This window comes from Lagopus leucura, unplaced genomic scaffold, assembly GCF_019238085.1.
Source record: "Lagopus leucura isolate 7727_CA_CO unplaced genomic scaffold, USGS_WTPT01 Super-Scaffold_100016, whole genome shotgun sequence".
Lineage (NCBI taxonomy): Eukaryota > Metazoa > Chordata > Aves > Galliformes > Phasianidae > Lagopus > Lagopus leucura.
This window is the reverse complement of record NW_024962270.1, coordinates 7413492-7441180: the sequence shown is the minus strand read 5'-3', so window position 1 is coordinate 7441180 and position 27689 is coordinate 7413492. Positions and strand designations below refer to the sequence as shown.

The window sequence follows — 27689 nt, the reverse complement described above, 5'->3', positions numbered from 1 at the left end:
TGCTGTTGCCAAGACAGTAAAACAGACTAGAAAACCTCAGGATGTTGACACACATTTGGTAGCAGATGAACCTACAGTGGCAGAAGGCCCAGCTGTGTGCCCCAGCCCTCCCACAACGATCATCCCACTGAGGCACTTCACAGCATTTAAGCAAATGGATATTGATGTACCACTTTATTAAAGTAATTTGGGAGTTGACTCACAAGCTGTTCAGTTATAAATACACAGGGAAGTTTCCCAGGGGGTGCACAGCAGTAAATAATGCACCACCAAGCTTAATTTGACGTCAAGCACATACAAAACACCCTCAAATCACCTGTCTTGTTGTGACTCTCCACTAATATTTTCTCTACTCAAGCAAGCAAAAATAACTAGTCTATCTTCAGAGCTTACCCCAACCCACCTTTCATCCATCACGTACTGTATTCATGCAAGGCCCAGGTCTTTGTAAAGAAGAAATTTAAATTTTTACTTACTCGAGACTTTTTATTAGGAGTGTAAGCTTTAGAGTTGCAGAATATTAAACGAATATCTTTGTAGAATTCCAAGGGACTAGTGTAATTCCCTGCTTCCAAGGTTTCTTTCACAGTGCTGAAGTCCATAGGAGTGTCAACAATATCTCGGTAATCCTACAAGAACATTCACGAATTAATAAAAGCTGATAATAACAATGTCTATGGCAGACAATTGAGAACATCTACATTATCATCCACAACAATGGCTGTTATGTAATTATTTTCACTTAGGACAGAGATTTGAGAGTTACTGCAGATAATTCTCTGAAAATATTGGTGCATTGAACATGATCAATTCCAGCTAATAAAGGAGACATTAGAAACATGCTCAATGTGGAACTTTGTCAAAGGATGAACATCAGCTTGTTAAAACTTCGAGTACGGAAGTCGCACTTACAGGATAGGAGAAGAGGTCAACTGGCTGTCTAAAAGGCTCAGAGTCCTCTCTTTCATAAATCAGGTTTAACAACTGCTTGCATTGCTCTTTCCAAGCATCAGGACTTCCTTTCACAGGCTGTCTTTTTATTCGTCTTCTTACCTGCTGGGAAACAGATACATTTAATCATCTTTCAAAATATTCAGAATTTCCATTTTAAGTTCCTATTAATTTACTAGTGTTCTGATTTGAAATAGATTTTCATAATTAAAAGCAGAACTGCAAGAAGTTAAAGCATAGCTAATGCTTTAATAAACAACAATAAGCAGAATGCAAAATGCAGAAATATGCTTTTTCTGGCAACAGACAATTACTCAAATCCATATGAAGTACACAATATTTCAGATTCAAGCCTGCTATTGGTGTCACTTTTCCCTCAGTTCTGATTGCAAACTGAACTTGTTCTAGATATCCTTCAGATCAAACAAACAAACAAGATTCTTCAGCAATTAAATTTTCCTGGGCAACAACATTCTTAGTTTGGCAGTACTGACATACAACTGAATTCATACTGTTTGAACTACAGACTATAGGCTGATGAAAGATTTAAACTATTTCAGAACTAAATGACTATTTTAGTACCTGTTCTACCTGTCTTCATAAGCTAAATCAACCAGAAAGATTTACTCACCCGTCGTTTTCCAGAGGAAGTTCCTGGAGCATCTGAATCTACATCTACTTCTGCCACCTAAAGGAAAAGGTGATGATTACAAACATGAAAGCTTCTGTGCACACAGAGCAATGGAAACAAGCAGGGTTACAAATAAATAACAGCTAATACAATTACAAACTACTCCAATGAAAAGACAGTTTTGAGCAAAACAGAAACCAGTTTTAAATCAGAAATTACATAACTTCAGGGTAGAATGTAGAAAAAAAGGTAGAAAAGCCACTCTTTTCCGACCCAAATTTGCTTCCATAGAAATCACACGTAAGTATCTGAGAAATATTAGTGGCTTGGTTCAGTCCTTGAGAATTCAGCTAAGTCTCATTCTTGCTGAGCTATATACCTCTGCCTAAATGTTCACGCCATGAGCAGCTGTACTGAGTTTATTCTGACTTCACGTAGTCTCTCACATTAAATTCTGCAACTTTTTCCAGATACCCAACTTAAAAATGTCAGCTCTCACAATCATACTAAATGGTCTTACCTCTTCCTCTTCATCAGTACTGCTCAGATCTTCTGCTTTCACCTTATTATATATATCTAATATATCCGTACAACTCTGATCCCTGCAGAGCAATAAAAAAAGTCAAAATACATAAGTGAATTTCTTAGAAACTCAAGACATCAGGTCTATGAAGATGACAAAAAAATGCCTACCCAATGAAACGAAGTAACACATCTGTTACGATTTTGGCTGCTTTGACTATAGGACTGTCTGGCTCATTGAAAGTCCTGGCATTGTGTTCAATGTATCGTACCTCCCACATCAGTGCAGAGATTCTCCTGAAACAAAAACAACAAAAAAAATGAAAGGGATGGAGTGGAAGGGGTACACCATTCACCTTCTGATTTCAGTAGATTTACAGAGTTAAAAATAATAATAATAATAATAATAATAAAAATTGAGTAATTCAAGTACATAGGTTGCCAGAGACAGAGGTAAGTGGTTTCTGTTCTGCTTATTTCTGCTTACTGCCCCATTAAGTATGCAGGTTCAGGTAACTTTGTGGAGGAAAGATATCCCTCTTCAAATCAGCAATGAATGGAAAGAAAAGAGGAGACAAACCTACTGAAGAAGATTACTGTCCTCTCCCAGATAGAGAAAACCTTGCAGATAAAGTGGTCCCCCAGGGAAAAGAGCATTATAGAAAAAGATATTAGCTATAACCATGTTAACTGAAAAAACTAAGACTTCCAGCTTAAAGAACTATTTAGCCCAATTCTAGCAAACACAGCACTAGAAAAGTATCTGGTCCAAAGGCAGCAAAAATACAGATCAAATATAGTCTACCTACAATGCACCCAGGGACTAAGACTCTGAATGTGTAACAAAAAGGGCACTCCAGATCCAGACATATCAGCTTTTGCCTTAACAGCGTGGCCAAAATAAATGATCATATAGCAAAGACTTACTTTCTACAAAGTCAAACAGAATCTCACTGTATGCTTTCAGTTTACCAAATGTTGCCTAAATAGCACTACATGTTATTTAGCTAAATATATTTTGCTCAAATAGTCCACAGAAAATGTAGATTACAAATAAGTGAAAAACAAACTGACCTATAAAACCTGTTTTCAAGTCTCCTCCTGATTGTGGTGAGGTCAGTGGGATAAGCAACTACAGTGCAATACATGGGATAGGCACTAAGGTCCACTGGAACAGCAAAGGGATTAGAAATGTCTGAAAGACAAAAGGTCAAAGTAATTCAGATGCCTCAGCTGATACCAGCAAGAAAGTTACAAAATAAGAAGATGCCTTATAATAGTTTCTGTGTTTCCTTTCTAAGAACTCAGCAAAAGTAATACGTGGACCCCACATGACATTTAACAGACTCTTTTCAATTACTTAGCTGAGAACATTTGAAATACTTCATGCCAATTCCACCTCATCTAGCATTCAGTCACGTGGAGCCATGCTGACGTCCTTAAAACTTCCACCTTTTCTCTCCAAACATACCAAGAGAAAGAAGTTGCTCAATCCCCCGAATTACTCGCTCACATTCTTCATCTCTGGAATGGGCCCCCCATTCTCCTTCCTGGGGTTTGTAGAGAAGAGCCGTCAGCTCATCTGGAGTCACAGGGACTCCAGCACCAACCTCCTCTGGATAAGCAGCTAAATATGAAGAATTGAACAGTGAGCACTGGCAGTGACACAAAACTATTTTCTTTACATACGGATGTGAATTCAAAACACGCTTACTTCCTTCTGGAATTGGTTCCATGTCCCACGGACTCATTTTCTCTCTTTCATTATTGTCCCAGCTTTTAAAAATAAAAATGAAATACATTCAAATACATAAATTAAAGCATTTAATTTTTCATCTGGCTAAATATAACAACAAATATTTTTCCTCCCATGCGTTCACAGTAATTCTATTTATGCTAGAAGAGTTGCTTTAAGAATAAGATCATCATTAAATACATGAAAACAAAGCAGCTTATTATGTATTTAAATGGAAAAAAAAGGATCCATGTTCCTGAAGTACACACCAAGCATATCAATGTGTCATACATTGCAACTATGTAAGTACTTACTGAACAGAGTAGCACTGGAAGGAACTATCAGGGTATTCTGCCTGAAAAGGCTGCTGACTCTCCACAGTTCCAAACCACCAAGCATCATCTATTATACTGCGAAATCTATCCCCTGCAAGGAACAGGATTTTTGCAGAATTTATCATTTCTCTTTTCTGTTATACTAATTGTAGTAAACATCAAATAACGGTTTCCAATGATCACTGTAGTATCAAGTGTGACTGGGTCTTTTCACATTGTGTTACAAAGATGCTGCACATCATCTTCCAAACACTTCCCCACAAATCACAAGCCTTGTTCTAAGAAGTCAGGCTGTGGGAATGCTACAGGAATATCAGAGAGTTACAAAACACAACATTTGTAAATTAATTACAAAATAAAACTTGTAATCTTCTAAAATCTTTATCACAAAGTAAAGCTATTAATAGAGTATATAGTAAAATTATTTTTACATTAGGATAATCACTGCTTGAAAAAGAGTTTGTATACTTAAAAGTTAGAATTTGTTGTGATGTCAGCACTTCTCCCCCCATTTCAATGTCTGAAATATATAATATTCACAGAAAATCAAAAGAACACAACCACCAAATTTTAGCCTATTAAGCAAGCAAAGAAACTCTGCAAACATACGGAAGTGGAAGTCGTTACCTATTTGCCAGTTCCTCTCTTTGGCTTCATTATAAAACTGATGCAGCACAAGGAAGTCAATAACATCTGGCATATCATGATACCTTCGTGAAATAGAAAAATATTATTTCTGTTACCCACAAGCATTGTACCATATGTACAATACAGTCTCCTAACATAAAAATTCATGCATTATTATGTGAAATGTGAAAAGAAAATGAATTCATGCCATCATATCTTGAAAGAGAAGAAAAAAAATGGTGGAAGCTTCTAAGGCTCAATACAATTTCTTAAAGAATACCATCAGAATTTCAGTTACTCACTTAATGGAAAATGATTCTCCTGTCATTTTGCCTGTGATTGGATCTAGGAATGCAAGCTTCAAGCAGCAAAGTGTAGGGGGCCCAACTTCATATTTAATTCCTACAGTCTTCACAAATTCTTGTTCCTATTAACCAACATGCACAGAACAATATTATTTTAACATGTTTACAATAGGAACATCCACATTAAAGTACCAGACCTATAAACAACAAACAAATGTTCCCATTTTGCAGCCCAGGTAATTTCACCCATAAAAGTTTTCCTTACCAAAAACTAGAAATTAATCACAGTGTCCTTAAAAAGAAAACTAAAAATAAAAGATATTCACAAATACACCGAGGCACTGAGCAAGATGCCCACAACTCATTTAATTTCTGTGAGAAGACTTTAAGGCACACTACTTTCTGTTTCAACCACACTGATGGCACCAAGGGTTATTCCTGACTAAAGCCAAGGCCTCTCACCCTTGTGTAGCAATGTACAGGGAAGGAAAAGGAAACTCTTCCTTCTGGAGTGGAAATTCAATATTAGCATTGTACAATCACATCTTGTCAACCATGAGCAGGTTTTAAGATGTGTATCCTAAGTGAAATAACATTTCTTTATTCTTTGAGAGGTATCCTAGTGATGTCTTTGTAGATTACAGGTGGAATCACTCAGTACCTAGCACTAACATCAGAATATATTTCCAGTAAAGCAATTATTTTCATATGTATATGAATATTAGCACTTATATATGCTCTTTGCTTGATATGAAATCTAAATAAAGCAAAACACAATATGAAAATACTGAGCATTTGGTGTCACTGGACTCAGTAACTCAAAGTAAAAAGGTTAAGATAAAAACAGAAGAACTACATAAGTATAATACCTAGCCAAACAATCTATAACACTTTTATTCTGTCAAAACATGTTGTAATATTATGTCAAGCTCTTCCAACAATTACCATACACAATTATATACTTAACTATATCTTGTTCAAGGAAGCTTATGCATGCATTAAGTTATTTACTTGTTGCAATCACATTTAAAACAGTGACACCACCTATATGTTCAGGTCATTGCAGACCATTGATAGAACTATAAGCATCTTTTGTGGGGTGGATACTGCTTGAATGAGAGTTAAGAAGGAAAAAAAAAAAAAACAAATGCAAAAGGGACCTCTGGCAGTGATCTAGTCCAACACTCTTTCATACTGGCTTGTAATGCCAAGTTAACACTACAGAGGCATTCAGCACTTTGAAGTATCCCTTAAACTTACCCTGAGTTCCATTTTGTTCCATGGTTGTTTTTGCATGTTAATGCTGTAAATTTTTGCTTTTCTTACTGCCCGCACATAAGCTTCATGGCCTTGCCTGAAGTATATGATCTAAAATGAGAATTAAAAAAAAAAAGTTTATTTTACTGATAGTTTTGTTCCTGTATAGACTTTCAAAATTGAGATCATTACAAAGCACAGAGATTTGTTTGAAAATGCACAAACAATTCTTCTTTCTATTCAGAAATTGCATGTGCACATAAAGGGACATGGGACAGCTATCTGTAAACATCTGGTTCCTTAAGTCAGCTATCTTAGCCATGAGTCACTGAAAGCTACATTTAATAGTGCCAACCAAACAGAAGTTCATCAGCCTAGATGGGAATTTAAAGACTGCTACAGTTGGAATTACCTCATCTCCCATTTGCGGGACAAAAGGTGAGCGGCGCGGTATGGTGTCCAAGATCCACTGCGGGGCCAGCCACTCCTCACTGGGCTCCCCTTCCATTGAAAGCAGTCCACTTGGTTTCTTAAATATATTAAATTTAGAGCACAAGCTGCAGTTACTGTGGCAGAGTATACAACAATAGATTATAAAGCATGATATAAAGATAACTATATACAAGGGCAAAGCTACTCTGGAACCTTCCAAAAATCTCAACTAACTCATGGGTGGTAAGAAACGTTCATTATCAATAAAACAGAAGATTAAAATGTTCATAAATAGACTAGGTTTCTTTAAAAATACACTGTTGGTCTTCTTTAATGATTATTAAGAAAAAAACACAAACAGTTAAAGAAAAAAACATGTATTTAGGAAGTCAAAAAGGCCCTCATAAATTAAAAATGCCAACCTTTTTTCTAGGTTGTTTTAGTTTCCTTCGTTTTTGCTCCACTCCTTTTGTTCCCTTCACATTTTCATCTTCAGAACTACTACAGATTTTCCGAGCCGCCTGCCTCGTTTGTCTCTTTGGAGGCTGGAGATTAATTCCAGCATCAGCTGTCCAGTCAGAATATTCACTTGATGAATCACTGTAGATAATATAAAATTGTAAGAAAGAAAACAGCACTTCAGTTCTCACACAATGGAATGAAAGGTTTAATCCTTCAACCCGTTTTTCTGGTCATGTGAAACAGACGTCAGGATTAGGGCGCATTTCCATTCTCTTAAAGAACAGCTAAGTGATATCTTAGCAGATCATTTTAACGATTGAAAATTGCTGGTAAATCTAGGAATTCTGTTTGGTACTTATTTTCATACTAATTAGCTCATTGGTTCATAGACCGACTTTATAAAAACTGATTTAATTGCATGAAAATAAACAAAATTAGAGCACTCTTAAAAATACATTTCCAATTCTAACACCCAAATAAGACTCACAGTATTAGATCACATCTCTTCCAGGCATAATAGCACAGCATTAAGAAAAGAGACTGTGGAACTTGTACACCAAGACATATTGACAATGAAAAAATTAACTACTGAAACATGAACAGAAGATATGGATGCGTGCCTATCAATATTTCTACTAGATACCACTAAATGGCATCAATTTTTCAATAATTTATTAGTTTAAATGGGGATTTTCATAGAAACAAAATTTCTTTCAAAATCTTTCAAATCTTTCAAAATTGTTCTTCAATTCCAAAAATAAAAAGGAAATGCTTTAAGTGGGATTAGGAAAGGAGGCACTCTTCAAAAACTTTCTCATACATATTGAAGTCACCATATTAAAATCAAGTATACACAAGTATTTACTTGATAAGACTCTGGAATTTTTTGTTGTTAACATTTTAAACTACTTTAGTTTAGGACAGTTCGCTTCAATCTGTCATAGGGTATCAACAAATCAGTATCTTTACAAGGTAACTCAGTAACACTTCTTCCTGAACTTGCAATCTTTCACAATATCAAAACAAATGTCTGACTTATCTTACTCAAATTACTTAATATAATAAAGAGGCTAATAAATGTACCTGGAGCTGCTGTCACTTTGCCATGTTGCCACAGGATCATCCACAGATGCATCACTTGTGCCAACTGTCTCATCTTCCTGCATTAAAAACGAAAGGGTTCACTTTGAGGCAAAGTATTACATGTACCATTTTTATTTGCAAGTTACATGGTCTGTTTCACTTGAGGAAGCTTTGTAGTTAAGGGCTAATTTAAATAATTCCACAATTTCTTACTTAATATTATACTACATATGTAATTCCTGGTGTGAATTTTAACAGCACTTGCACCATAGAATGAGGTTGTATTTAAGTGTTTGATTAATAAATTTTGGTGTCACCTGTCCTTATAGCTATTCTGTATGTTCAGTGCATTCACAATTTGCAGTCTCTTTCTACTTTACACCTACTGAGAAAAAGTTATGTTTAATCTGGTATATTTTAAGTCCTTCTATTGACATATCAATGAATAATGCCAACATCTCTTTCAACAACAGTTTACAGATGCAGATGAAATTAAAGTACTGAATCTGACCTAGAATATATGCACAGCATGTGAATGTCCAAAACTGTAAGTGGTTTAACCCAATCCAGTTAAAATTACTTGAAAATATTTCAGATTTCCAAAAATACACAACCTGTGTATTTAAGCTAGTTTTGAGCTTTGAATATTGTACTAGCACGGAGGTAAATGATCCTCCTCTCTCCAAGATTGTACTGTACCAACATGGTACAGTAACACCACAGAGCCAAAGGATTCAACAGTTTGAGCGTTATTTTTTAAAGCGCAGAAACTTTTGAGCCCTAGCAGTGACAGTGACAGTCTGTGAACCAGGAACATGTGGAGGAATCATTGACATATCAGACCTCTGAGGAGCTGTCTGACTCTTCCCGTGCACGTGAGTTTTGACTTGCTCCTTGCTGACTGTGCTCTATCGTGGAGCGGGTCTGATACGCGTGCTGGCGTTTGCGCTGGTTCCTTCTCAAAGATCTTCCACTTCCAGGTTGGTAATCATTCTTTTATCACATGAGAGGGGAGATAAAAAGAAAACGAGTACATATGTAGTAATGAACGATGGAGTTAAAAGATGCTTTTTACAGTGACTTTTTACAGACATTTTTTAGAGACATAAGTTCTATCCCATCTACAAATGCCAACCAGAAATTTTTAGAATTAGAATTGAAAAGACATCTTTTAGAGACTCGTGGTTGCTCATTTCAGCATATGTTGGTTTGTGGTTTTTTTTCAGTTGGATGGTTTTTGTTTGTTTGTTTAATATCAACACTACTTTTTAAAGCATCTTTCTTTCTAAGAAGGACTTCTATGATGAAATATAGTTTTTCTAAAACAATACCTGCAGCCTCTGGATAAGACAAAAGTTGGCCACTTAACAGGTGGCACCTCTAACCTTTCTCCTAATTTCTGTAAGTCAAGCTGAGCATTTACCATGCTACTGCTCTTTTGTTTTCCCAGAATCATCCTACAACTGAAGCCCTATGGATATAGATTTACCATTGTTTTTTGCACGCCACAGTATGAAAACAGAGAAGTTACAGAGAAAAGCAGAAGAGCCAAAGTAACGATTAGCACTATTGATCTTCTAAATCAATTCCTTTCATTTTATTTTTTAGCTCAGTTCTCAGAACTGTTTGATACCCAGGTTTCTCACTTCTGGTGAATTAACTTACCCGTTGTAAGGTATGGGATGGCTTTCTCTTCTTTTCAACAGTGTATAAACCAATTTCAATTTCACCCTTGGCAGCTCGACATTCTTCCTGGACCCTAATTATACGCAGGAGACATCTGTTTTATTCATTATATCATTATATATTCAACAGTCTCTATAAATTAAAATACTTTTGTGCCTGTTGCCACAAGAAATCTGAGCACAGGTCCTCCAAACAGTGTTTACATACACTTCACTACAAGGAAACTTAAATGTATTACAATTAGTGTGGGGTTTGTTTGTCTTTAAACAAACCTTCAGCAAGACAGAAGAATCAGAAAATTGAAATTAAAAAGAAGGAACCATTGAAAAAAGGCTTAATTGAAAAGAGAAGGAATTACTATTCTTAAGCCTTCAGCAGAAGCTACCACTGTGATCCTACTATCCGAATTTCCAAACAAATCCCCAGAAACCTGAAATTATTTCCGAAAAATCATTTTCTAAAACCTACAGTAGGTGTATGGAAGAATCACTAAACATCGTACAATTTAATCTTCTTTTCCTATCTCATTTGGCCTCTTACTTGCTGATGCCTGGAGGAAGCTCATTCACCACTACTCTTCTGCTCCATGCCATGAGATCTCTCTCTGTTGCCATTTGACTTCGGGGAGCATTGTGATGCATTTGCCGGACCCCTTCAATCTGACCACTTCTCCGGAGACCAACGTTTGGTGGAGATGCAATTTCCAAGGCTGGACTTCGAAGAGCTGAGGGGGTAAAAAAGATTTTTCTTCACTTCTATGATCAATCAATAAAACCCAAAATTTGAAGCTTAGCGATTGCAAAGCGTCTTTATGGAACACTAATTAGATGTCAGGTGGCTTTGTCTTTTGCTTCAGATGAAGGTTTTTACATATTGGCCATAGGCTACTGCAGATGTATTTGTTTTAGTAATATCACTGTGGCTTGCAATACCTTGGAGTTGTCTGTGGCAAGCAGACAACACAACTATAAGAAAAATTGTAAAGGCATTTAAGCGACCCTCAAATCCAAACCTTGTCTTCTGTTTAAAGGCTTTTAAGTCACGAGTCTTAAATTCTGTGGTAGAAGAAAAGAGATTATCAACTAAAATAACAGACTGCTGCAAGGTTTAACATGTCTCTTGTGCCTATACCTGTATTTGCAATGCTTACTTTGTGTGCACAGGCACACTTTTCATCAGGTGGCACAACATTGCAGTGCTACACACTCAGAAGAAAACAGAGACTGAAATTTCACGGTAGCAAGAAGAAAATACCGCTGACAAAATCAGAATTGCTGCTGTCACTGCCTTAATTTATCTCGTTATTTGGGAAAGCACCGACAATTTCTACATGCTTAAGTATGGCTAACAGCATGAGAAAACTGAATTTACAATTGTACTACCCTGTATAGAGATATTCAGCTATTAAAATATCAATCACTTCATGTATATTCTGACTCACACAAATGGGTCAGTTCATGTGGGAAAAACATTGACAGTGCAAGTTCTGCAAAGTAACTACATTCATTTCTACTGCCTCACATACAGAAACTCCCCCTCACACAAATACAGGGGCATTTGTACATATTTTGCCAATACAACTGAAAACTGGGATTACACATCAGCCTATCATAAGGAGCAGAAAGGACTTCCTGTGAATTGAAGCTGCCTGCTAGGCCACATTCATGATAACACCAATCCAGATCAAAGCAAAAGTCTATTTTATGCAGTTTCCAGTAATATTTTTCCTATTTCTTCTTGAATTTAAACTCTAAAACTAACAATTTAAGATTTGCTAGGAAACTCAAATACGAAAGTATAATCAGTCATTTAACCTAAAATTAATCTATTAGTGATGTGAATTTTTTAAAAGCTCAGGATGATTTGCAGCAGAAGTCCACAGCATCTGTTCTGTTATGACAAATGCACTCAGTCAGCTGCTTCACAGTCAGCTGTTCATATCTGACTGAGTTTGTTTTAAATTTTTAATCACTTTGCATATTAAAACTACAGTCACAATAGCAGAACACTCACTAGGAGAACAATCTCAAGCTTTCTCAGGAAACATTAAGACAGAGCAGACATGTTTATTTTATAAACACTGATGCTCAGCTTTAGCATTTACTCTGCACAAGGAAGCCATTAGCCTGTCACAACGTTGTATTCCATTGGCATTCTCTAATTACATGCTGTTAACTTGACATTATTCAGTTAGAAAGTATCATCTCCATAATGATTGACATCGAGACAATATAGGGAACTTTATTTTTAGAAACAATTTATACTAGAATTAGCACATTAACAGTTCTAAGTAATCAGATAATGTCCAGTTAGTAAGTGATCGACTGCACCTTCAACATTTAATTCCTTTGACAGTACTAGCAGGTGCCCCAGACAGGTTAATAAAATGTGCAAGAACAAGAGAAAGTGTTGTGAAAGACACTGCCCTAAAACACAAAAACTTGAACACATTTTGATTAGTACCTTACTGTTCTTTGCTTAAAGAAATGACAGAGGAAAAGAGGGGACGCTTACCTCCATTAACAGAGTGAGATCTATTGAGTGGAGGGTTTGGAAGAGTTTCTCCTTCATTGATTAGTCTCAGATCCTGCTCCCTTTGTAGCTCTCTGATCATCTCATCAAGGATACTTTCATCTTGGTCATTAGTTTGCTGTCCAATGACTTGTTCAACTACTTCACCATCACCTTAACAAGAACAGGGTCATGACTGCTTACAAAATGTTTAATTTCTGATTTATAAACATTATAGAAACAATCAAATTTTAAGTTGTGCTGTCTGCCCTGCAAAACATCTGATTACAGGCCGTCTTTCTGCTCTCAGAATGGAAGCAAAGTTTAAAAGATTATCTGCAAGAAAAACCTATACTTACAGACTTGCACATAAAATAAAAATAAGAACTTGGTAACAACAGAAAGAAATTATACTTCAGTAGGTGACAGTGGGAGACCTCTATCAGAGATCAGCATTTTTCAAAGCCTGTCTTACTTTCCTTGCTTCCTTACTCACATACATAGTCACATCAAGAACAACAAGGACAATAGTTGAAGCATGCTGCCATCAATGTATATAGAGGTCCACAGATGTTGGAATACTGAAGTCTCCTTGTCTTATCTCCAATCTAGTTAATCCCATACACTTCCTTTATGCCATGACGGTACCCTGTTTGTTATTCTACCATACACTGATTTTAAACCACTTGTTTCAGAAGAAACAGAATTAATCTTTATAGTACCATCCTGCTGAACTGGTGCTCAGTACTGTGCAATACATGCATTATGCATGAGACTTAGCATACCATTAGCTACATAACCCAGCTGAGGAATAAGTTGTTCATCCTTGCAATTTTCTCTCCCTGGTACCAGCCGCTGGAATCTCGTGGGATGAGGATTTCCATCAACATCCACCAGAAATGGAGGAGGCATAAGATGTGGAGCCTGCTGAGTCTGTTCGTCCAAAACATAGTTATTTGCATCACGGATCAGTGGTCGGTAATCTGTATGGAAGAACATCTGATCTGGAATCTGCAAGAAAAGCAATTTAGAAAATAAATAAATGGCCATTTGCAGCTGTCATGAAGCTTTGGAATGGCTCCCATACCCACATACCACAACTCCTACACTTAGAATCAGCGGAAGAAATGTTATGACAGAGAACAGACACCTACCACAAGTGTGTTTTATTATCAAGACTTGATGCAAATATTCAACAGTAAATTATGCCAAGGTGAATTGAAAGAAGATAACGTCTTGCTCCCTTATCTGGTAATTCTTGTCGACATCTTTCTGATTTAGATGAACAGTAACTGCTCCCTCATTTAATTAGTTTTAGTCCAGGGCACGGGGGAGACAACAAACTAACACAACTACTCCTAAGACAAAATGAGGCCAAGAGAGATGAGTTTAAGATTCACTCAACTCACCTTTTCATAATATTTACTGCATCCAAAACCAAATAGCAGCAAGTGTCCATGAGAGTCTGTGCAGGCAAAATGCTGTCCATCTGGTGAGAACTTGCAATCAAAAACAGCTCCATGGCCTTGGCCCTCAATCTGTATACAAACAGAGCATCCCTTTCAAAATCATGTATTCTCTATGAAAAGAAAATTTCACTTGTCTCCTTCAAGTACTAAATTCTAATTCTGTGAACACTCCCAACTCACTCAATGCTTGCTTTTACTTTTCTACTCAACTATTAAAGTATCACTGGTCAATAAAGTCAAATTACTTCTTTGCCCTGAAATTTCAATGCAACTTTTAATTTATGTTCTGAAACAAGAAGTCTGAATTTTATTTAGTGGAAGATACAGAGCAAGCAAAGAATTCATACACACAGTAACTCCATACCAGCGGGTTTCACAGCATCAGGTGCCAGGAAGCTAGCTCAGGTCCTGAAACAGCACAGCTGCATTTACTCAGCAGAGGAATCAGACCAACAAACCTACACTGCATGGATTCAGACAGATGCCACACAAGACAACCATACTGTTTTCCAGACCACAGCATTGTGTTACAACACAGAAATTTACTGGCTTTCATTGCTCTGCCTTGGAAATGACTACTATCTTTTGCATAGTATAGCTATGTAAATGAGTAATATTCTGACCTAACAGATCCCATGAAAGACTTGCTGCTACACTTAAAAACACAATAAGCACATTTGGATGTTGCCTTCTGAGGAGTATAGTGTTTTCTGCTAAATATGCAGCAACTTTCCACTAATCTTGTTATAATGTTGTTCACAGCAAGTACATGATGAAATCCACTCTTGCCTCAAGACCAGTTTTACATAAATGTAAAAAACCAAAACTCCTTCCCTGATTATTCTTACCATGTTAAAGTAATTACGAATTTTTGTTCCTTTGTCTATATCCCAAATGAAAATATTTCCATCGTGACCCGCAGAAAGTACAATCCTTTGGTCAAATGGATGGGCCTCCAGAACAAAAACTTCATCATCATGACCCTATAGCAAAAGCAGGGTAAAAAAAAAAAAAAAAGTCATGTTTTTCCACATAATATCTCTGAATACACCAGTATTTAGTGTGAGGTTATCTAAAACAGCTCAGTTTACTAGATCTTAAACTAGAATTGCATCTATACTTAGCTGATATTTTGTCAGAGGCTTGGCATTATCATACTTTCTGCTTCAGACTGTAGCTCAGCACAAAAGGAGGAGAGGGGAGAGGAAGCAGAAATCAGTTTTGAGGACAGCTGCAGCCCTTTAGTCAGGCCAGAAGCTGTGACCTCCAAATAGGCTCCCTTGTCAGCCAACAATCAGCACGGTCTAGCAGCACTCTGATCATCAGCTCCTTTCCTCATGATACACATCCTCCCAAAAAGCACCAGACAGCTGGCATATTTCAGGATAAAACATTGCTTAACAGGAGGCATGAGGTTGCAGCTCAGCCTCAAATCACTTTTAGAGTTCATTTATAACAAATAGGGATTATTCACTCAAACTTTACTCACAGATAAGCTATGAAGAAGCTGCCCTGTGGATGAGTTCCACACTTTGAGAAGGAAATTGTTGACTGCAGTGATGACAGTTGCATCATATCTATCCCAAGCCACCATTGTAACCTTCAGTTTAGTCACCTTGTCCTCTCCAGATGCTACATTGTTTCTAAGAAAATTCATAATTTAAAAAAGAAATAAATCAGTCACCGCACACAGCAACATTTAACAGCACTAACTCAATGTGAAGTTAGGGAGAGCACAGTGGCCACCACTACTGGCTAATGAAGGAGAAGGAAGGGGAGCGTTTGCAGTAGCAAAAAACAGATACAGAAAATACTCAGTACCACTGAGATTTACAGTTCTCTCGCCTTAAAAAGAACAAGTTTCCCTCCTGTTCTTCAATGACCATCTTCACCTACCGTAACTCCTTCTTTCATTTCTACAAGACATTTTTTCTTATTGGTCATCAACACAAGTAAACTCTGTAGTGAGCAAAAGCTTCCTAAATAAATCAGATTCAGACTTCAGCAGCTAGCTTATTAAAACTGTAACCATTTGAAATACAATAGAATGCAGGAAAAAAAGCTGCCTAGCGGATCTCCCCTGCACTGATTTTTGTTATTGTACAAATTCAACTAGAAGGCCACTTCAGAAGTCATCCAGTTCAGAAGTCTGTTGGAAAGGACCTCAAACAGAAAAATTCAAAAATCTAATTGAACCTGAGAACAAAATGAACACAACTCATCTCTTACCTGAAGGCTTAGGGAAAAAAGCAATGTTAATAATTGCTCAGGATATACATTTCTATATTACAAGAAATTCTGCAAAGCAACTCAGGTCTTGGATTAAAATAAGAAACCTGGGAGTGCGTTCACACAGGAAAGAAGGTTGTTATGGAAAAGAACCAGTGTCAAACCTCTCATCAACCTTCTGCCTACTGTCATTTGTCCTCAAGTAAGTAAAAAAAGCACCAGTGGCCTAAATTCATTTATCTGAATAGTAACTGAAGAAACTGCCTGTTATTTGTAACAATGGCTGCACAACGCTGGAAACTGCCAAACATCCAGATTCACATTCGTTTTACATGTTGTGCTCTTCTTAACGTTTTAAACTCAATGAACTCATTATAATTTAAACTGTACCCCATAGTACAAAAATAAAACAGTATACATGACATAAAATGAATACTAATGACCTGAGGAAACTATGGCAGTAACTACTAGAACTTTTTTGACAGGTGAGAGAAAACAAGAGTTGTCTTCAACACACACACACATTTATTTTAAAAACATATAGGTCTGCATAGGATCAATGAGGTTCTACTGCAAATCTCTTTCCATGAGGTGAACTCTATTTGACATTCTTATCTCATCAGTAAAATACTAAGTATTCCCCAACCACTACAGTCAGGATCTACCAATTATTAATATTTTCTTCTGGGGACTAATTAACAGATAGGGCCATGGCATTTTCAATATACCACAAACATGCGTTTTTAGTTAACTTAAAGTTAAGTAAGTAGTTTTAAATTCCATGGCAGATTTTGGTCTTTATGTACACAGTGGTAAGCAGCATGCTTTGTTCAGTTTGCTTTACCCTGTCATTTTAGTCGCCATATCCAGGACTACACTCTTCCATTCTTGCTGATGATATTGCCATACTCTCGCCGTTCCATCTCTGCTACCGCTGACAAATCTTAAACTATGGGGTGGAGGTGGAAAAACAAAAACAAAAAAATGAATCACGAAATTCTGAATAAGCATTAAGTCACTGCTGCTTCTGTCTAACACCCAAATGCCCTTCTTACATGCTCACTGTTCGGTATCTTCACTATGGAGCTTTCTATCCTCAGCAGCAACATGCTCAGAGCATACTAAATGCTGTGGTAAGAATGTTTAGGAGTTTGGCAGAGGACTGTGTTTCCCTCTGCACCAAATATGCACACACATACATGTGTACAGGTAAAACACTTGGAGATGCATACTTGTGTGTATACTCTTGCCTTATTCTCTATATGCCTACAAACAGGCATGTTTAATCTGTCATAAAATCTCCATGAACTGATAGCACAGAATAAAAAGAAGCTACAAAATTTGGCAAGCCAAGAGCACACGTGTTCAAGTCAGTACAGAAGCTAGAATGTATTTAATACTTTTTCAACACTTATTCTTTATATTGTTTGTGCATCTCTGATCTAGAGAATATAATTAAAAGACAGTGAGGTTACAATTTTCATATCAGATTTTGTACAGCAGAAAACAGTTTATATCTCACAACATTAATTACATTTGGTTATAGCTAGCAGATGGCCTTGGAATGACTTCAATGTCGTAATTCATACAAGCTGCATATTCCCTTTTAAATGACATCAGCAAATCCCTTGAGCAGTTCATAGTGGAAGCAAAGAGAAAGAAATTACATGCCAAGAGTCTAGCATAAATTATAATGCATTAACTTAGGGAAAAGGTGAAGACAGAAAGGAAATACCCACGCTGAATAAAAGTAGTAGCCCTGCCTGTGAAGCTGAATACAAAACCATATCATAAAGCTTTGACCATCAACATTAAGAAGTCATTTTTGTTGAGAATTCTGAAAAAAGCTCCTCGAATAACATTCTTTCCCAGGAAAGCAAGCGCCTTTAAAAATGTACTACATTTACATACAGAAACAATGATTGGTTCACCTTTTCACATTTCTTGTCCTGAAATTTTTCATGATGATGAAAAAGTGTTTAAATACATGCATGACAAGCTTTCCTGCTTTATTTATTATTTTTTTAATATAAAATAAAAACATGGTCATAACTTTTCCATTTAGCATATGAGTATAATTTTCAGTGACTACCTGACTTAATACCCTCAGAGGGACTTGTGCTCTCACATTCCTTGGAAGTAAGGAACTTTTTGTACCATTATATCAGTACACTCCCACATAATTTTCCACGACAAAGATTTCTGAGTACAGGTGCAGTTGCTCTGGCAAAGGCACTGCTTTGCTTGGATGACTCCTGCATGCAAAATCCCTTAAACCTTCTGCCTAGCAAAATAAGGAAAATGAGCAAAAGCTGGCAAAAATGCATTTACATTAGGATATTGGTCACTAATCATAGCTTGTCATACTGCACTCTAACACAGCTATGCTGCAAAAGCTTGTCACACTGATATGCCTATAGGAACCTCTCACCATGGGCATCCTGATTGCAATTCCCACAGAAGCAACAGCACCCCGACTTAATGCAGGTTTAAAAAGCAAAAGTAGTCATCTAAACTAATTAGCTGGAAATTCAGGATTTGCCTAAAAACTCACATTTTTGCAGACATGTTGTCAGACAGAAGCAAATTTCTATAAATAATAAAGCAGACCAATAAAATTGTCTACGAGACCCAAAGGCCCACTGAAGAGCTGCTCTGTGCTTATTCCCCTTCAAGAACAAATCAGATTTTCTCCTGTCATTTTGGAGGCTGTTCATCATATCACGTTCTTCACTAGACTCCCACTGAAGTCAAGTCAAGAACTGGCGAATTCATTATAACAAACACACTTCCCAAATTTTTCAGAACTGAGCACCAGAAGAGAGAACTTGCTTGGTCAACGTGCCCAGAGAGGGCCTCACAGGAGAAACCATTCACCAAGGAACTAAATTAGACAGATAGCAAAGGGTGGATGACCTCATGGCTCAGCAAAATACCAGCAATGTCATATTATTTAGAAAATGTTTTCAAATTATGCAAATCATTGGCTGCTTTCTGGTTCCCAGCTGATATAAAAGATGCAGAAAGCATAGACAAGAAAGGCTTAAAAACTAAAAAAAAACAAACAAACAAAAAAAAAAAAAAAACACAAAACAAACACAAAACCCGCTCCACTAAAATAAAAACCAACACATACATAATCTATCAACAACCCTACCAGCTTAAACAAGATAAGTGCACAATTAAACAAAGAAAAAAAAAAAAAGGGTCCTACATATAATAGTTCTGCAGTTCAGAAACATGGGAGGAGATCTCCTTTGAACGCAAGAGCTAACTGAAGTGCTGCTATCACTGGTAGCTAGTCCACTGCTCTAAGCTGGCCATCAGCACAAGCTGAATTTGGCAAACAGGTGTGGTACAGCCACCATGCTACCACTTTGCTTCCTGGTGCTCCAGAAAAATAGGTGGTCAGAAGTCATTACCAAATGAGCCACACAAATAAACAGGTAAGTACATATGCTTGCTCTTCACCTCGCCCTAACAGGACTGAAATGATAAAGCAAAGTAATTGGAAAAAGAAATCCCAGATCCTACTGTATACCTGAAAACCTGAATACATTCAGTTGCTACTGCCAACTTTCTCAGATAAAAGCACCTTGCAACAGAAACCCCATTAATCAGATCACAGCTCTTTGCAGATGATTGCGCTCCAGTCCATGAAGCACACTTGCTTGTCTGACCATCTACGAATCTGTAACAGTTTTAGCTTAGCTTATGTCTATTACAGTGCTCTTTTCCAGAAGTAACCCTTCCTGTACTTAACAAGCCTACCTGTGAGGTGAGACACTAAAAGAATACAAAATTTGGTTTCCTATTTATTCAATTTAATTAAAAAAAAAAAAAAAACCACACCAAGAAAAGCAGAGTCACAGAATGTTTTTTGTTGTTATAGCAGAAGACAGCAAGATTAACCTTGTGGATACGGTACTTAACTCCTAGTACACTTTAAATAATTTGTCTAAGATTAATAAGAGCCCATATGCAGTCTTCCTGTTGCACTAAGTTTACTTTGGATTATTTGAAAATTAAATACCATACTTTCAATGGAAAAATCCCAAGGCAGCCACTCACCTGTCTCCATTGTTACAGAACTGGACTGCGACAACTTTGTCCTAAACAAGGAGGGAAAAAATAGTAGTAAGTGCTTTGTAAGATGAAACGCTCATCCAAAAAGATCTCATTGCTGAACTGCTATTTAGCAAATTACACCTTCCTATGCGTCTCCTGTAATACATTATCATATAAATTCAAAAGTCACATCCCCTATTAAAATTTCCCCAAGCAGGCATTTTGTGTTAGACATCAAAAGAGAAAAATCTCGAACAGGCAGTGAATCCACAGCTTTCCAGAAGGAGTTCAGAGACGCAAAGGATTTCTGGCTCAGCCTCTTCAATACTTGCATATTTAGGAGGAAGAAGGTGCAGCAGCTCTGCTCTTACCTGTACACAGTCTTCCTGCAAACGCCACAGGGCAAACCCTGCCTGGGAACCCTGCACATTTAACACTGCACTGTTAACAGGAGTAAGGCACTCCCAGAGTCCCAGGGCCTGGTAGGTACAGCACTCAATACAATGGTAAAAAAAATGACTTAACAACATACATAAGAGGTTTGCAATTTTTAGATAGAATGTTAAAGCAGTTCAAAATATTTTGTCCAGCAACAACTGAAAAAGCAAACAAACCTCGGTTTTATTTCCACTTCTTAATTGTTGAGAAACTAGCATTAAATTTTAGATGTTTTTTAAAAATTATTATTTTATTTTGCTTAATACTTATATTGGCTACATGCACTTGCTAATCTTTCCTCCCACAAGCATTCCCAGGTCCTGACAAGTGTCCAGCTCAGGACTTCTTCAGGGGCAGGCTAACAGCAAGCTGAGTTATTAAGCAGAATTTCAAAAATCAAAGGAATTTCAGTTTATTCCCAAGCTGATGTGCTGAATACAGAAGACAAGATCTTGCCTGTGAGTAAAACATTTGCTAGATTTACTGACTTGAAGCTCTGAGATGTAAACACAGGACTCATGACTCCCACTGAAGTTTAATTAATCAATTTAGTCCTCAGCCCTAATGCACAAAATATTATTAAAGTTGGTGGCTGGGCTATTACAGTATAAAGATAAATGCTCCAAGCTCCTCATCATTCAGAAGCCTATCAGTGTTGCTGTAAGTTGGCCTTTCTGATATATTGTTTACAAACACAATAAATAATACTGACATCCTCTGTTCTCAGTAACAATTAAGAAATGAAGACAGATTTGACACTATTTTAGTAACAGCTCTTTTTCAGATTTCATTAAAATCAAGACATTCAATAGTTTTAATAGAAACCATCAAAACTTGGAAACCTAGAAACTAGTGCTGAAGGTTACACAGATATTCAGAATATTTTTAATTTTAATGAGAATCCCTCTGCACCACTAGTGAAAGAATACTCTTAAGTTTTCCTTGCTTTCTAAATGATCTAGAGTCCGACGCCATACTCTAAAACTAGAATGACTTTGAGGTCTTTTTATTACATGGATTTTTGTCACAGATCAAGTTAAATATTCAAGAACAAATTTAATAGGAATAATAATGTCTTGCACGAAAAGTGCTTTAATTCCCCACCCCATCACAGACTCTCTTCAGGAACAAATGAAACAACCCAGTCCCTCCTCCCATTTCCTGGAATAAAGGGGATAAAATACATAAAACATTCTGCACGCATCTCTGGCTTTAGAGGAATTTTAAAATAAGTATATTACAAACTTCAAGGCGTTAAAATACCACGGTGTTGAGAACCAACCAAACTCTGAAGACAGAAAAGAAGTTTAATAGCGTATACAAAGCCTAAGTTCTTGAAATAAGGTAGGGGGAAAAGGAAGATTTCCTTTCCTTTTGTCTCTTACCGTGTGAGATTCCAACTCCGCCATTTTCTCTGGAGACTCTGAGCCCAAATAATATATTCTTATCACGTGGTCAGTACTACCTGTTGCAATGAACATGCCACCTAAGACAGACAGTGTTTCTGGTGAGAAGTCATCCAAGGAACAACTGAATTCAATTACTGCTTTATTGTCAAAGAAACAATTTTAAAGAAGTTTTAAACCGAAAATTTCAATGTAATACAAACACACGTCCTGAAAAAATAAGGCAACCCTGACAAGTTTTGTTTTAACCCGTACTTCCTCAGACCGCATCAACTTCAATGTAACAATGAGGTCTGCAACATGTTACAGCTGTAGGTCTTTGTGACCAAAGGAAGAAAAATTGCAAGTTGCAGCACTCATCAACTAATTCTACTAATTCTACTGCCTTCCCCCATACCTTCAGAAATTATCACAGTGCCCTCAGTCAGCCTATGCAGAACAATAGAAGGGGAGCAATTTGATATCCTCACTGGCCAAACCAAATGTGGAAGCACATCTATTTGAAGTGTTTAGAGAAATTATTGATGAACTGGGAGTCAGCGATTAAGTTATTTTCTTGTAATGTTTGTTTGTTCTGTTAATAATACTGCAGAGAAGAAATGGGTGCTCGTGTGTAGCTTATGGCATCAAAATGGTATTAGCCATTTCAGGACCCCAGATTTTAAAAAAAGGAATATGTTAAGGGTTGTGTGGCTCTAGAATAGTTCTCAATTCCAGGTAACAAAAATAAATAAGAAAATACACAATTTTACTAGTAAGAATCACTATTTTTGAGGATTAAGAGCTATAACAGAGGATGTTATTCAAGCTGATATTTTCAAACGCATACAAGGGAACATAAGGACTCAGTCACTTACAAATCACTCAACAGATTATTTTATACTTTGCTCTTCAGTACTAAGTAAATTACTGAATAGCTGCTCACTAATGAGACAACTCTGTCTCCCTCCTGCACTCCTGGGCTGGTCTGGCCTCCACGGTTCTGCCAAGCAGCACCACGTGCAGCCTGAGGGAAAGAGGGAGGGCAAAAATGCCCTGAAGGAAATACTGGGAATTATTGAAGCCCAAAGAAGTCTCTAAGTGAAAACTGATCTTTCTAGAATACAGCCAAATTTGGAACTGGCAAAAGAGCCATCTCTAAACAGAAGTCACCTGTCTGGAAGATTTCAAGAACTTTCTATTGAAAATCCTTACTGAAACTTTTTTCTGAGATGGTAAAGACATTTAAGTCAAATTTAAAACAAAGAAACAAGCACACACACATGCACCAAAAAAAAAAAAAAATAATAAAAATAAATAAAGAAGCGGCTTGAAACACACATTGCACAAAGAGATTCAAACAATCACAGTTTGACAGTGCTGTGATTAACTGAAAAAGGCTTTGGTATCATTTGTATTTATAAAGAAGTAATAGCTCTGTCACCCACCAGAGGAATTACAGTTCAGAAAATACTTTCCAGCTCATATCTGGATATCATATCGCATACATACCAGAACTGAAAGATGAACAAGATATCTGAACGCCAGGCCTGGACCTCTCCGCAAATTTCACAGGGCGATCCCTATATGTGACATCACAGCATTTTTACTCTTCATTCCTTTGTTCCCACACTGCAGCTCGCAAGGTCAGCGCATTCATCCTAAAACCTTCCGTTTCGTAATTCATACCTTATTTTGCTAGAGCTCATTTTTATTTGTTGACTAATAAAACTACCATTTTCTAAATTGAAAATATTAAATTTATTTATAATTATATTAACCAACTTAAATCTACTTAAAACAGAACTTGGCAAGCCACTTGTATAATAGGATTTATTTCCTATTAAGTGTGGCTTTGGTGACATCTATAGATCTATGTTCTTCTGATCAAAAGCAATGAAATATCTTTGCTTGTACATTTCACACAAAGATGTGGTCCTAAACACAAAAGCATTAACTTCTTCCACAGCACTGCCTAGCAAAGCACATAAAAAAGAAAAAATAACCTCCTCTCTGCATTGTAACACCAAGACTCTGCAATGCATGTAAGATAAAGTGCTCTCTGCCCCACACGATGGTGTTATGTATGGCAGCCACACCACAGTCATCCAGCAGCAAGTATATAGCAGAACACATCCCCAAGGAACTTACTCATAGAGAAGGAACATGCCTTTAATTACCCCAGTATTCCTCTCCATTTTAAAATTCCAAATAAGTTTGTTTTTCTTTTAAAATAATAATAATAGTCTGACAGGCTTACTTAAACTTCATGGTGTTTGCATGCCACTGCCAGAAACAGATTGTTCCATCAGCACCAGTAGAAGTGAGGTATCGTGTTGTGCCTTTTCTTGCTGGAGAGAACTGAAAATAAAGTTTAGAATTCAATCAGCTAATTTCATTCTCCCCCTTCCATGCTACAAATTAGTAAATGGACATTGACAGAAATATTTTTCATTAGCATGTTAACTTTCTCCTCAGGATTACAGAGAGCAGGAACAGGCACAAACATAGGAAATGAACTTCCATAAAAATAAAGCCAAGAAAATAGAAACAAAAACCAAACACATTTTGACCAGCGAGCCTCTTCTGGCCACAGAAAATTTAACTCCAAAAGGAAACAAGCTTAGTCCTTCTGACCAGGGCAACAAGATGAGAGAATACCTCTGTAATTCTCTATGTTCATGCCATTTTCCTGTTTCCTCAAAAAGTCACGAAGAATTATGATTATTTTCTAAGTTATTTTCTAAGAACTTTTAAAAAAAGCTTGTGAGGAATGTTATATATACATTGTATACCTATACCATAAAAAATATTTTGTTTATACAAATATATGTAACACAAAATCAAGTTGTAAAATATTGCCTTAATAATATAATAAGTACATTTCAACAGAGTTAAATTCAGACAAAAGTGGAAGTACAGACAAGGGGAAGAGAAATGAGGTTCCCAGTTGCTGTGTACACAGCTTTCAAGGATGCCAGCTGTTTCCCCCTGACCCTGCCAGTTCATCTGATGCTCTCAGCAGGGACAAACCTACACTGCCAAACACAATGGAAAGAGAAATTTTATTCCCATCTGCTAGTACCATTTTATTTCAATAGCTTATGAAGAAATATTATTCCTTACCTGTATAGAAGTAATGGAAGCAGAATGGCCCTGCAGGACTGCAACTGGGGCACAGGTTCGAAGACACCACACTCTGACAATCTTATCACAACTGCCTGCTGCAAGCAGCGTGTTCTCATAGTTAACAGCCATGTCAGAAATCTCAGCTGAGTGCCCTCGCAGCGTTGAGAGCAGGCGCCCATCATCTGTAGCCCAGATTTTCACCAAGCAATCATCTGACCCCTAATGCCAGAAAAAATTTCCAAAGATTATATAAAATAATCTACATGTTATGTGTCCATGATACACACGTGGGCTGTGGATGAACAAGAATCTAAAGCACCTTGAGATGAACAACTTCAGCAGGATTCCATAGAAACACATCTGAGTTTGGGAATCATTTTGTGATGGCAGGAATTGAGATGTTTGTAAAACAGATGATGCTCTTTTGATTTGTTCTAATGTACCTAATATACACTGCAAATATAACATTTCTCAGTACCTTCAGTAGTAATCAAGTTTCAGATGAGATGTTTAATTATGTGTTATTAACAGGCACGTTCATCTGTGCGAGCAGGAAGAATCCAATACTAAATGTAAGGTGACCATAAGGGTGGAGGAAGCTCTAAGGAAAATGAGAACTTGAGCATGTGAGGCTCCTCAGAACCTCTGCCAGGCCTCAAGAGCTGCCAGTAGTCAGCTGTACCACGAGGTTTAATTTTTGTTGATGGAAGAAAGCTGGACCACAAAAAGAGAACTCATGGATATCATGCGCAACTGAGAGAATTCAGTTTGGGACAGGATACAATCCAACAGCAGCTTATTGTAAAATTCTTCTACCTCTAATAGCAGCTACATAACTTCACATTCAGTCTTAAAGTCTCAGAATATTAAAGACAATTTTTAGGCAGTTCACAGTTACTTGAACTATTCAAATATTAAAAACAATACTAATTTTGACCCTAATTCAAGTAGGCAAAAGAACAGCAGAGTGCTACATTCAAGTCTCAGCCTGTGTTTCTCCAATGCTCTCCTAGGACTACCACTGAGCACTCAGGCACATCAACACAGTAACACTAAACACAATGTCAACATCATTTGACTTTAAATTACATTCTATTAGCTGCATGTAAGTTCACAGACAAATCAGTTTCAGTACTTCATATAACTGCAGATGAGAAAGATCTTTTTTTTTTTTTTTCTATGATATAGATAAAAATGGAAAGGCCCTCACTGTGATCCAGAGTAATAACAATAATAATATCTCTATTTGAACAATTCATAATTAGTGGGAAAGCTAGCAAAGAAAAACAGAGGTAACAATTAGCCTTCCAGGTAAACTGTGCTAAATAGCTACCAATAAGAAACAAGGGCAAAGATAAGCCAAGACAAGATTAGCATTCACTCTTTAAAAATGCATTACTAGTTATTAATTTAAAAAATCTGTTGTTTTTTAAACGCAACAAAAACCAAGTGTAGTATCATAGAAATGTATGTTATATATTATCATGAAAAACTGAAAATGGTATTCACATATCCATGTGAATATATACTGACATACTGTGAAGTCTAGAAAGTACATTTAGCAGAGGCATAAATTGCAGATGAAGAAACGAGGCTCTTTATTTGTCACCAAGTTTTTACTGAAATGTAAGAGGACTGCCAGAATTTCCAAGGTTACCAAAGGTAAAATGTAGTTTAAAAAAAAAAAAAAAAAAAAAAGTGTTAAGACTGAACTCAGCAAGCAGTATGCACAATAATTACAAAGTCCAGAATAATTCAGGTGCCATTTAACAAGAAAGTCGATTAACCAATAGAAATGAGCACACATTTCAAGTGAGAGCTACAAGATCTGGACTGGAACAGCCCTTCTGTAAGGGCTGGCAAGTAGATAGCTGTTTCAGTCTCCCAGAGCCAGAAACAATTTTAAAACATCAACTCAAATGAAAAGGGAAAACTAACAATGAAAAAGATGGATTTTCATATATATCAAATATTTTCTTCCCTTCTTTTTCTGGAGGCTGTTTCCACATCTCCATCAAAAACAAAGAGGCTGATAAGGGACTCAAAAAGAAGAAAACCAAACTAAGCAAAGCAATCTTCAAAGAAAAGTTAAATTATTAGACTTACTGTAAAAATTCTTCTCCCACTGCGATCAAAGGCTATACAGTAAACAGAAGATAGATGCCCTAATATCCTCTTGTGCATCTTCATCTGTTGGTAGGTGGATGTTGGGAACAAGTGGCTGAAACGTCCACATCCAGTTAATTGCCGTGCAGAAAGAATATTTACTGGAAGAAGAAGTAATAATAAAAATTAAGACCTGCATTTTGTGTCCAGGACTCAAAGGAAAAAAATACTGTGTCAATATAAGATTTGGTAACAACGTTTATAATCTATAAATCTGAACCCCTGCCACCTTATCAGGACATTCTGTACAGTCTTCCAAAAAATACAC

The 27689-nt window shown here is 36.8% G+C and overlaps 1 protein-coding gene across 3 annotated transcripts in view; it reads right to left on the bottom strand.

Annotated features, from left to right (window-relative positions):
* Nucleotides 1-27689, bottom strand: part of BRWD3 (bromodomain and WD repeat domain containing 3) — a 55412-nt gene that overhangs the window by 9949 nt on the left and 17774 nt on the right. For 2 of the 3 annotated variants that reach the window (XM_042876298.1, XM_042876296.1), the window contains exons 7-36: nucleotides 27362-27522; nucleotides 25253-25474; nucleotides 24387-24487; nucleotides 23639-23709; nucleotides 22127-22227; nucleotides 20307-20347; nucleotides 17080-17184; nucleotides 15496-15649; nucleotides 14855-14989; nucleotides 13947-14075; nucleotides 13323-13548; nucleotides 12541-12711; nucleotides 10567-10750; nucleotides 10006-10099; nucleotides 9184-9333; nucleotides 8341-8417; nucleotides 7218-7395; nucleotides 6776-6892; nucleotides 6367-6474; nucleotides 5104-5228; nucleotides 4802-4884; nucleotides 4154-4265; nucleotides 3819-3880; nucleotides 3576-3731; nucleotides 3179-3299; nucleotides 2276-2401; nucleotides 2103-2184; nucleotides 1583-1639; nucleotides 913-1056; nucleotides 477-629 (exon numbers count right to left, since the gene is read on the bottom strand). In XM_042876298.1, coding sequence (XP_042732232.1) covers nucleotides 477-629; nucleotides 913-1056; nucleotides 1583-1639; nucleotides 2103-2184; nucleotides 2276-2401; nucleotides 3179-3299; nucleotides 3576-3731; nucleotides 3819-3880; nucleotides 4154-4265; nucleotides 4802-4884; nucleotides 5104-5228; nucleotides 6367-6474; nucleotides 6776-6892; nucleotides 7218-7395; nucleotides 8341-8417; nucleotides 9184-9333; nucleotides 10006-10099; nucleotides 10567-10750; nucleotides 12541-12711; nucleotides 13323-13548; nucleotides 13947-14075; nucleotides 14855-14989; nucleotides 15496-15649; nucleotides 17080-17184; nucleotides 20307-20347; nucleotides 22127-22227; nucleotides 23639-23709; nucleotides 24387-24487; nucleotides 25253-25474; nucleotides 27362-27522 — 3746 coding nt within the window. The remainder of the gene's footprint in view (nucleotides 1-476; nucleotides 630-912; nucleotides 1057-1582; nucleotides 1640-2102; nucleotides 2185-2275; nucleotides 2402-3178; nucleotides 3300-3575; nucleotides 3732-3818; nucleotides 3881-4153; nucleotides 4266-4801; nucleotides 4885-5103; nucleotides 5229-6366; nucleotides 6475-6775; nucleotides 6893-7217; nucleotides 7396-8340; nucleotides 8418-9183; nucleotides 9334-10005; nucleotides 10100-10566; nucleotides 10751-12540; nucleotides 12712-13322; nucleotides 13549-13946; nucleotides 14076-14854; nucleotides 14990-15495; nucleotides 15650-17079; nucleotides 17185-20306; nucleotides 20348-22126; nucleotides 22228-23638; nucleotides 23710-24386; nucleotides 24488-25252; nucleotides 25475-27361; nucleotides 27523-27689) is intronic. The other variant, XM_042876297.1, reaches the window with a different exon arrangement.